Here is a 10,805-nt window from a genome sequence, read left to right as displayed (position 1 = left end):
AATCCTAATGGAATATGTCCCAAAACACACTACAGAAAACCATTTTTAATGGTTTTAATGGTTAAAAATTGATGGTTTGTAATGTTTGTAATGTTATTTGTTGTGGAAATCATTACAATTTTATGTGATGGTTTTATTTATTTATTTTTTTCAGTAGAGACATAAGCCTATATCTGTTTGTGGCTGCTGTGTGTCATATGACAAGCATGAGATATTGGGGCCCCCCCCTTTAGTCGTGCCACCTCAAAAATGATGCCTCTGACACTACAATACAAAATTATTTGTCAAATAAATGAAACATGATGAAACATTCATTTTAGTTGAAATTGTTATAGATTACATCTAGATTGCAGCGATACATGACATGGTGAAAAATGACTGAATGAATAATAGGCTACTTAAAGTAGTTTAAGATGAATTTTAAAATTGTGCCCCCTAAAAGCACAAGTGGCCCCTGTCTGGCCCCCCGAGTTACTGTGGTCTAGAACCGCCCCTGGTAAGCATACAGTACAAGTAGTTCCCTCATTGTTTACTCTTAGCGCAGAGGTGAAGTGAGTCAAAGTGACTCTGTACTTTATTTAGGGTAGTATAATTATACTTCTCCTTCATGACTATATCCACACCTGTCCATAATTGATATTGTTTCCTCCAAACGTGTCAGAAGCATTGAGGTTCCTGCAATTGGGAGCTGACCTTACCTTCATACTGAGATGCAGGTGTTTAGCATTACACTGCTTCTGAATTAGACATATTAATGAGTACATGACACAGCATCACCAGGCTCCGTCTGAATGACAAGAAGTGGTCCGCCCGAGGTCGCCGTTGTCACATGTTGACCCGCCGCATCAGGTGCTTAATTAGAGCTTGTTTTCTTCCTTCCTTCATCCCATCTCACACTGATTCACACCATTTGAAATTCTCCCAGTGACATCACCAACAGACTATTGATCTCACCTGCTAATAAATGTGGTTTCCCTGGTGAGTCTCGCCATCTCCATGGCAACGGCTCCCCAGTCTCATTCTGCCGCTGGTTTCAGGCCCCCTCTCAGCTCCCCCAACAACTGGTTTGCATTTGCCACCTGGAGTCTGCCTAGATTTGCACATCATCCAAAATCATTTTAGATTATGCAGATTGCATTGTCTTTGTTATACATTGCCATGGAAATGTGCTTCCTGTCTTTGTAGATTTAGCATGTTTCTCAGTAGATTATGCAAAAATAAATTGCATACGGTACATGTGATGCACAAATAAATGTATATTTTTATCAGATTGCAGAGTTTAAGAGTCCATATATAGAGTACATTTAGACTCTAAATTGATTCGTATTGAGAAGTGTGTGCAGTAAACAGTCTGTGACTGGCGGCTATTCTCACAATTTGCTTTTTTAGACAGTTCAACATGGCCATCCATCAAAAGCTTTTGAGAGCCATGAGCAATAAAATCATTTGAAACTTCTCCCACAGTCTCTTCCTTTCATCCGTGCAGTGGTGGACAGTAACGGAGTAGCTTTACTCATATAGTGGTTATTTTGGGAAAATCCCAGGTATTTTGAGCAGTAGGATTATAAAAAATATGTGCTAATATAAAATTTAATTAAGTAGCCTATATAAAATTGCAAAATAAATCTATCTATCAGTACTTTTTTACTTAAGTACATAAAAAATCGAGTACTTTTGTACTTTCACTCGAGTAAAATTGAAAAAGGAGTACTTTTAATTAATATTTTAAGTAATATTTTATTATACGTATCTGTACTTTTACTCAAGTACTTGATTTGTGTACTTCGTCCACCACTGCATCTGTGATTTATTTTACATGTTTGATCACTGAATCTATATTTGAACTCATTTTACATTTAGCTCAGGGATGAAAACTGGGCACATGAAATGCATATAAATGGCCAATTCAATCCTGCCGTTTGATCACACATTAAAATAAAGATTGATTGTTTGTATAAATGAATTTAACAGCCTAAGTTCAAAGCATCTGCCTATATCCTGGAGCTTTGATACTGTATGCTGATAAACAGCACATTGTAAGATCATAAAATTCAGATAAGCTTCTTTGGTGTTGGATGCCTTATTTAGATTTTTTTTTAACATGAGGTTAAAAGATAATTAATTTTGATGCATTTGAATTCATTTTGGTTTTATGTGTACTTTTGAACCTCATTGACATTTATAGACCCTGAGGTACAGTACAAATGTAATCTCTGTTTCTGCTTTGACCTTTTCTCTTTTATAATTATTTTTCTTGCCTTTTTGTCACTCTTCCTCTCTCCAGAATTGAGGTTGATGATATTAATGCTAAGGAAAAGTGGGAGAGAGAAGCACTTCAGGGTGGTGTTAATCATAACTCGAACTTCTTGAGAGAGAGGATTTATTTATTTATTTTTACTCTTTTATTTTCCATGTTGTCATGTTTATTTTATAAATGTATGTAATTTCTTTCTCTTTTTTTGTTATTATTATATATCTATATATCAATGTTTCTTTTTTTAATATATAGTATACAATTTAATGGACTCTAGGAAATATCTTGTGTATTGGCAGCAGGTTTGCCAGGTCCCAGAAAAATTGACAGCCCAAAACCAACTTAAAACCCACCCAAAAGGACTAAAAAAGGCCAATTTTCCTCCGATCAATCACAGTTGACATCTGTGGGGATTTAAAATAAGTGGTTTGATTTTATGTATCCTGTGCTTTACGTTTTATTTGGAAGATTTTAGTTAGACTACTTTATATGTAGTATGTGCATATTTCACTATTTAATCTGAATTTGATATCTATAAAGTTACTTAATTATTTTATTTATACTTATGATACTTTACATTTTTCTTTTACACTTTCTTTTTGATTTTAATTTTCTGTTTAATCATTTTTGAAGCATTTTGCATGAATTGTTTAAAATATGAAATGAATAACACTCACAAAATGTTTTTGCCTTAAAACGCATATTCACTTCCCCAGTCTTTTAAAAAATCTTTTTTTCATACATTAAATTAAAATCATCTATTATATTTTATGATCTCATAGCTATTATTAATAGCCTGCATTCTCTATTCTCTTTGCGTTTTCTCTCCATATTCACTCTTGTTTTGTCTACACGCAAGCATCAATGTGCAATCAATCTAAAATCGCGAACTCAGTTAACCTGCATTGAAGCTCCTGATGTTGGCAAAATATCCAGTTTTGGATATTTTTCAGTGGGTTTTTTGTTAGTTCCAGTGGCTGAATTTTAAGCGTGATGTATATATAAAATCCCCCGAGATGCTGTTTGAGGCTTCAACATGCACAAAATCAGGCACAGCAGGCGTGAATGAAGGCAGACACACATTAAGCATAGCATTGGATGAGCAACAGAGTAGTGTAATTTGTAATCGGAATGGCTCTCCAAACTTTCAGGTGGCAAACTTCTCTATGTGTTGAAATAGGAGGGTATTGGTGTGGGCATACGGACCATGATGAGACACGTTCTTCAGAGGACTAGCAGACAAAGCTCGGTGGATTTGTTGGAAATGTTTGAAGTTGTGCTGTAACTTTGAGAATCAGCTTACTGGGCTTGTTTCGAAGGTCCGACATTTCAGTTGATGGAGAGGGATTTGAAAAGTTCTGATCCATCATTGAAAGTTTCATCCCGGATTTGATGACTGAAAGATACATATTTGTCACCCACCTGAACAAAGAATGAGAAAAGAGGGGATGTGCTCGACAGGCTGGCCTTTAGAGAAATAACTAAGTGTGTGTGTGTGTGTGCGCGGCTGTGGCCAATCGCCTTCCTCTCTCGCTTCAATTTACAGCCAATCTTCCCATCTCTCACACGCTCCCTCATGCATCCATTTGGTCATTTTTCCATCTTCCCTGCCTTTATCTGTTTTCTCTCTCTTTCATTAGGAGATTGCCAGAGGTGTCGCGAAGCAAAAGAGCTGCTTTATAATAATGAGACTAGAAAATCGCCACTTTATCTTTTCTGTGGCCAAATCCAGCCATTCAGTCATCTCTCTTTCTGTCCCGGCCGCCACTCCACAAGGTGGCTCTGTTTAAAATAGCATCCATAGGTCTTCAGAAGAAGCTTTTTCTTTTTAATCCAATATGACAGACATCAAAGGCGGTAATAGAGAGCGATATAGCGCTTGAAAGCCATGCTGCCAGATGGTCTCCTTTCAAATGGTCTCCACGGTGGCTGATTTCCAAGTTAATTTGCTCCCTAACCTTTAAGAATAATTTTGTTTTAAGGTCTGTCTTCGAATGCTTTGTTGTTTGTTCTTCTCTTTTATGTCCAAGTCGGCTATTTTCTGCCATTGGCGTTTGAACCTGCTGTTAGCTTCGTTAAAAAAACCCTCTTTGGATCCATTTAAATGTTATTGCAGGATAAAGGCTCACAGAGATGCTGCCCAAAGCCTTTCACCACTGTGTGACATTTTAAACCAAGCCGAAAACCCTCAGGTCTTCATGGAACATTTTACCAACTCTCTTTGAACTCCGAATATTAATGCTCTTCATTTTATTCAGTATGGAAGTATATAATGCCATTCCAACCACCTGTACATGTTCTTCCCAGAGAAACAGAGTGATGTTGTTTTCAGCTTAAAGAGATAGTTTAATGGAAATGCTGTCAAAAAAATAATTTTTGAACTCAACCTTGACTAAAACTAAATAAATAAATTAATTAATTAATTAAAATTGAAATAAATTAATATATAAATAAATAAAATCAATTAAAACTGGAAATAAAGTTCAGCCAAATTTTTTATTTTTATTAAATGTTATTTATTTATTTTTATTTCATAATAAAGAATGCATCTTGAGCACCAAATCAGCTTATTAGAATGATTTCTGAAGGATCATGTGACACTGAAGACTGGAGTAATGATGCTGAAAATTCAGCTTGGATCACATGAATAAATTATATATTAAAATAGAAAGCAGTTATTGTAAAATGTTAAAATATTTCACAATATTGCTACATATTTCTGTATTTTTGGTCAAAAAAAATAAAAAATGCATCCTTGGTAAGCATAAGAGACTTCTTTCAAAAGCATTCACTCATTGTACTGCATAAAAATTCTTTAAACATTTCGACTTTTGTGTTATACAGTAAGAGCATACAGGTCTGGAATGACATGAAGGTAAAAAAAATCTGTCACTGAACTTTGCCTTCAATGTCCTTTATAGCATATGTCTTCTAACTTGGTCACCTAGAATTTAGTGTACATAAAAGCAGCAATAATGGAAGGACGCTCTCTCTCTCTCTCGCTCTCTTTGTAAATGTCTGTGGGTGCGTGTGTATTTCTGGAGCTCATGATGGCCCAGGGCAGTATAGCTGATTGCCTGTTTTGTGGGAGAATGGGCTTTTATAAGCTGGAGGGTCTGCACTTACCTCTGATTACCACTAAGCCCTCGTATTCCCAAGAACTCGTAGATGAGGCACTCTAGTGAGTCAAGGTTAGTCTTGAGTCATATACAGTCGCCAGATCTCATCGTCATGTAGCAGAACCGTCCGACTGAGTCCATAAAGAGACTCTTGATTTATCACAAGGAGTGTGAATGTGTTACTTAAAGCCCTTTTACTTCTCCACTGTTGTTTTTCATGCTCAGGCTGACTTTGAGTTGTCTGCACGGATATCCAGAATTAAATCTGTCCGAATTGCAGTAATTCATGTTTTTGAAAATCAGCAGCTTGTACTGAAGAGTCCTACACTCGTGATTACTCATAATCATGCAATCTTGTGTTTCATTGTGATCATAAAGCCTAAAACTGGACTGAAAATGTCCCACACTTCACCTGTTTCACCTCTCCATGCCACTCTTCCTCTGTGGGATCCTGATCACGATATGTGTCCTCCTGTTTTTAGTAAGATTTGATATTTGTCTTTTTTTGATGCTTCAAATCTTATGCTGTAACTTTTCAAGGTGATCAGACTTCATTATGATTATGTGTGTTTTTAATTATGATTTTTTTTTTAAGTCTGTTTTTCTCACCAAGGCTGTATTTATTTGGTCAAAATTACAGTAAAATAGTAATATTGTAAAATATTGTTAAAATTTATTGTACAGTAACAATATTACTGTACTATATTTTTGATCAAATAAATGCAGCCTTGATGAGCATATGAGACTTCTTTTTAAAAACATTTGTTTTGCTTAAATTGTTACATTTTCATATTATAGCAGTGAATGTATATATATATATATTACATTTATATATTTTAGCTATAACTATATTGAAATATTTTATTATATACAATTATATTGATATTGATTTTGATATTGATACTGATATAGTACTGTATGTTGAAGCAGCAAGACATCCATTTATTTCACTTTGGGTGTAATGAAGAGGTTCATTGTTTGAATATTGGAGATGAACAACAAGAGATTATATCACTGATGAGTAGTTTTACCAGGTTTTGATTATTCTGTAAATATCATGTTTTCCCCACAGTTCGCTGTTCAGAGAAATCTCACATCTCATTGGACTGCCTCCATATTGTCAGCTCACGCAAGACAGACGATCTTGCCTGCGGGTACAAGATAAGAAGGCACCAATTAACTGGAAGCTTATTGGTGATAAAACGGAGCCCTTCTGCAGTATGCTTCATGTAGAAAATGATGTCTGTTTCTCTCCTTCTGAGACCATTTGGAATTAGCGGAAAGAATTGAACAGCCTTAGATTAATTTCATTAGCTGTGTGCTTCTGTGATAGAATAATAGGGTGCCAGAAGGAGAAGGACTTCTGCGTTTCAAAGGTCAAAATATTGGAGCGCATGGATGATTAAAGTGGCCGCATGAAATCTGGAAAATACTCTATTGCAAACTAGTTTCTTGTTCTTCTTGAAATTGGACGGCTATTTCACATAAATATCTTGTAGGCTTGTGTCCATACACCAGTTTTATCATTAATACAGATGTCCACATAATAGCATTTCATGTTTTGTTCGCATTTAAATGTAAAAATTCTCTGGAGCTGCAAAACAACAACAAAATGAAAATTGTAGACACTTGCCATCTTTGCTAGTGGGCTTCCCTGAAGCTATTTACATTTATCCAAAGCAGAACTAAATGTGTGCATGGTAGGCATTTCTAGACCTTATATTTTCTTAAGTGCAAACAACAAATATATAATGCCCTATTTTGACATGGCAGTACCAGTATTTCTGTTGTTGAGATCACGGTAATGCAAGAACTTCTACAGTCCCTTCACTGGCCCTTTGCTGGTCTGTGGAAGGAACTTGTCAAAGCAGCATTGAAAAATCATAAGCAGGCCCTGCCTACAAGTGATGAAATCATGTACAAGCTGTTATAATGGCGTTAATTGTATGTAGGAGATTTAGTCTTCTCTTAAATATTATTTCTCTTTATTTCTTTTAAGATTTCTAGCATATAATAACACAAATGTCACAATGTGTCTTTATATCTCCCAGTGTGGCTTCATATCTCATAATGTGGCATCATATCTCACAGTGGGACTTTATATCTCAAAGTGTGGCTTAATATCTCATAATGTCACTTACTATTTCCCAGTGGGACTATATGTCATAATATGGCTTTTTATCTCACGATGTGACTATATCTCACTATTTAAATGTATACATCACAATTTAAATTTATATCTCACAGTGTGGCATAATATCTCATAATGTGACTATATCTCACAGTGTGGCTTAAAATCTTAAAATATGACTTCATATCTCATAATGTGACTATATCTCACAGTGTGGCCTACTATCTCATTATGTGGCTTTAAATCTCACCGTTTGAATTTCTGTCTCATAATGAGGCTTAATATCTCATAATGTGACTTTATATCTCACAGTGTGACAATATGATTATTTATTTTTATTTTTACTTAATCTTAACATTTAACCTTAAGGTTATCTCACATAGGCCTGTCTTGTTTCCTGTCCTCTGTGCATGTGGATCAATGCTGCCGTTGTTTCAGACGGTTGTAATTCCAGGGTAAATTGCTGTGGTCCTCCTTTGTATGACATTAAAAGTCTGTGTAAGCAAACATTATATTTGCCACTTTGAAATGGCTTCTATGTGGACTAAAACCTCTCTTGGCAAATTTAACCATAATATAATTGGCTCATAACGCCGTGAGGGGGTGTCCCTTACACCACTGGGTGAGGAAAGAGCACTCAACATCCTGTAGCGAACATTGCGCTTGTGATTGCCTGTTAATATCTCTTAGTGTGTTAGGGCATAAATTTGTCTCATGTTTCACCTGACACAAACACATAAACTCAAGAATCATATTGTTTCTCCCACTGGTCAAGTTCTTTTTTCAGTGCTGTTGAGTGTTGCCAAGTCAATTTAAATTACACATACCCTACTGTTCTTTTAATGTCAGAGTTTTCACACTTTCTCATATTTTCTTTTCTTTGTTCAAGTAGCATGAGTCATATATCCACGCTGCAGTCAGGATAACACCCCCTCCATAGAAATCCAGCGATGTTTAAACCGACACATCTGACACTCTTGAATTGTTGCAGCTCCTGCATTATTATACTCTAGATTAAGAATAAATTGTAGCACAATAGTCATACTGACTGAAAAATGTCATCCTGACTATCATAATTATTCCAGTGCTAATCACCGTATTCTCATATGCTCTTTCTGTCTATTTTTCCTCTTTGTCTAGGTAAGTATGCCATGCGAGACCTGGTGCACCGGCTCCCAGGTGGGAGCAATGCTAGCGGAAGCAGCGGTGGTACGGCAAACAGCACAGCGGGTAAAACCATGTGCGATGACACCGTTACGGCTATATGCTGCGCCCTACACGAGGTCATCACCAAGAACATGGAGAACGCCAAGGCCTTACGAGACACCGGTGGCATTGAGAAGCTCATCGGTATTGCTAGGAGTAAAGGAGATAAGTAAGTTGTCTTTTCTTTTTTCTTTTTTTTTTTTATAATAGGCTTTCATCTTATCACTAACCACTAAAATGGCCTGAAGTGTGCGCTAACCACTAGGCCATGGCTTTGTTTTTGCTTGTGTTTTCATGGACCCTGAGAGCTGGCCAGTTATTTTGTTCACCAGAAACTGTGCATTGCTCTTGGAGACATTTTATTTTTCAGCTACGCAGTTCTACTTTTGTGCAGTGCACCTTTTCAATGAGATAAACATTATGAGTCAGACCTCAATAAGCATTTCATGAACTTCAAGGCTTCCACATTGTCTACAGATGTTCAGCTAAATCATATATACATCAGCAATGCACCTGACACAAGTCGCTTATTCAGTGCTTGCTGAACTGTAATGAAGAAAAGCAAACATGGAGGTAGAACACATTCACTTTTGCCATAATAGACAAAAAGAGCTGATGTTTGTATTGCTGCATCCTTGAGAATAAAGCTAAATGTCACAAGAGGCTGTATGTAACAAAGATTTTAACACAGTTAAGGGGTGTTGTCTGCCATTACAATACAGGGGGGAAAAACTCCCTTAACTTTGGTAAAAACCACTGTGTAACAGCCTTGACACTGGTTTATTGGTTTTGTGAATCACCAGAAGATATACAGAGTGGTCCTGATGAGATTGCAAACTGCTGTAATTTAAACCTGAAAGTGAACCGTTTTGTTTTGTTTTGTTTTGTTTTGTTTTGTTTTGTTTTGTTTTGTTTTGTTTTGTTTTGTTTTGTTTTGTTTTGTTTTGTTTTGTTTTGTTTTGTTTTGTTTTGTTTTGTTTTGTTTTGTTTTGTTTTGTTTTGTTTTGTTTTGTTTTGTTTTGTTTTGTTTTGTTTTGTTTTGTTTTGTTTTGTTTGCATAGAGTTACTGGAAACCACAACAAATTCCCTGGGTTTGTGTACATTTGCCAAATAAAGTTCATTTCTCATTCTGAAATAAAAATCTATATTTTTTTAATTTTATTTTGTTGTTTGATAAGGAGGATTATAGTATAATTAAAAATGTATTTAAAATGTACTGCTATTTTATATATATTTTTTATTTTCTTGTTTATTTATTATATTTTTATTGTGCCCCCTATTTATAGATTTGGTGTATTAATATAGATGTATTCAGTTGCAATACATGGCATGTTATTACACGCAACAGGTGTTTCAAATGTGCTTCATCCAATCATATTTTATAATAATCATTTATTGATCAAGCCTTTCTATATGCTGCTTGCTTTAGTCTCTTAGAAACAGCAAGTGTAGGCAGCCTGACAGTGAGTACGTTTACATGGACCACAATAATCCGATTTTAATACGATTAACACAATACCATGATTAAGAATCTACCATGTAAACAGAGATTTTTTATTACCTTAATCCGGCTAAAGTCATATTTGAAGTAAACAGAAATCGAAATTAAGACATGTGGAGTATTCCTATTTTAGTCGCATTACTGAAACCGCCATCGTCTGTATGCACGTACAAATAATTAACTGCACTTGAAGCTTTCATAAAATTACAAATGAAACACCCAAAACTGTACATGGCATCATCACGAAGACGAACTATATGTTTATATGTGAAATTCCGGAGGGGACGTTGGAGGGCGTCACGTGGGGACGTAATGACGTGTGCCATTAATCGAACTATGTACTATAACATGTAAAACGGGAACATGAAAGGAATATTCTAAAAGCAACTCATGTAAACATCATAATCATAATATTGGCTTATTTAGAATAAGGTAAATAATTAGATTACTGATGTCCATGTAAACGTAGTCAGTGAGTGATGACACTGTCAAAGACATTAGTCCGACCCTTATCAAACTGACACTTTATGCGACTGCTTTATATCCGCATCAGATATTCATACACTGTGCCCGCCCCGTTCGAGCCAATATGGC

The 10,805-nt window shown here is 35.7% G+C and overlaps 1 protein-coding gene across 1 annotated transcript in view; it reads left to right on the top strand.

Moving 5' to 3' along the window:
- Positions 1 to 10,805, top strand: part of ctnnd2a (catenin (cadherin-associated protein), delta 2a) — a 179,813-nt gene that overhangs the window by 142,810 nt on the left and 26,198 nt on the right. Inside the window, exon 17 of the mRNA XM_016503673.1 lies at positions 8,645 to 8,879. Coding sequence (XP_016359159.1) covers positions 8,645 to 8,879 — 235 coding nt within the window. The remainder of the gene's footprint in view (positions 1 to 8,644; positions 8,880 to 10,805) is intronic.

Source organism: Sinocyclocheilus anshuiensis, unplaced genomic scaffold, assembly GCF_001515605.1.
Source record: "Sinocyclocheilus anshuiensis isolate Anshui unplaced genomic scaffold, SAMN03320099.WGS_v1.1 scaffold1626, whole genome shotgun sequence".
Taxonomy (NCBI): Eukaryota; Metazoa; Chordata; class Actinopteri; order Cypriniformes; family Cyprinidae; genus Sinocyclocheilus; species Sinocyclocheilus anshuiensis.
Note: the sequence above shows the minus strand (reverse complement) of the source record. Positions and strands in the feature narration are given on the sequence as shown.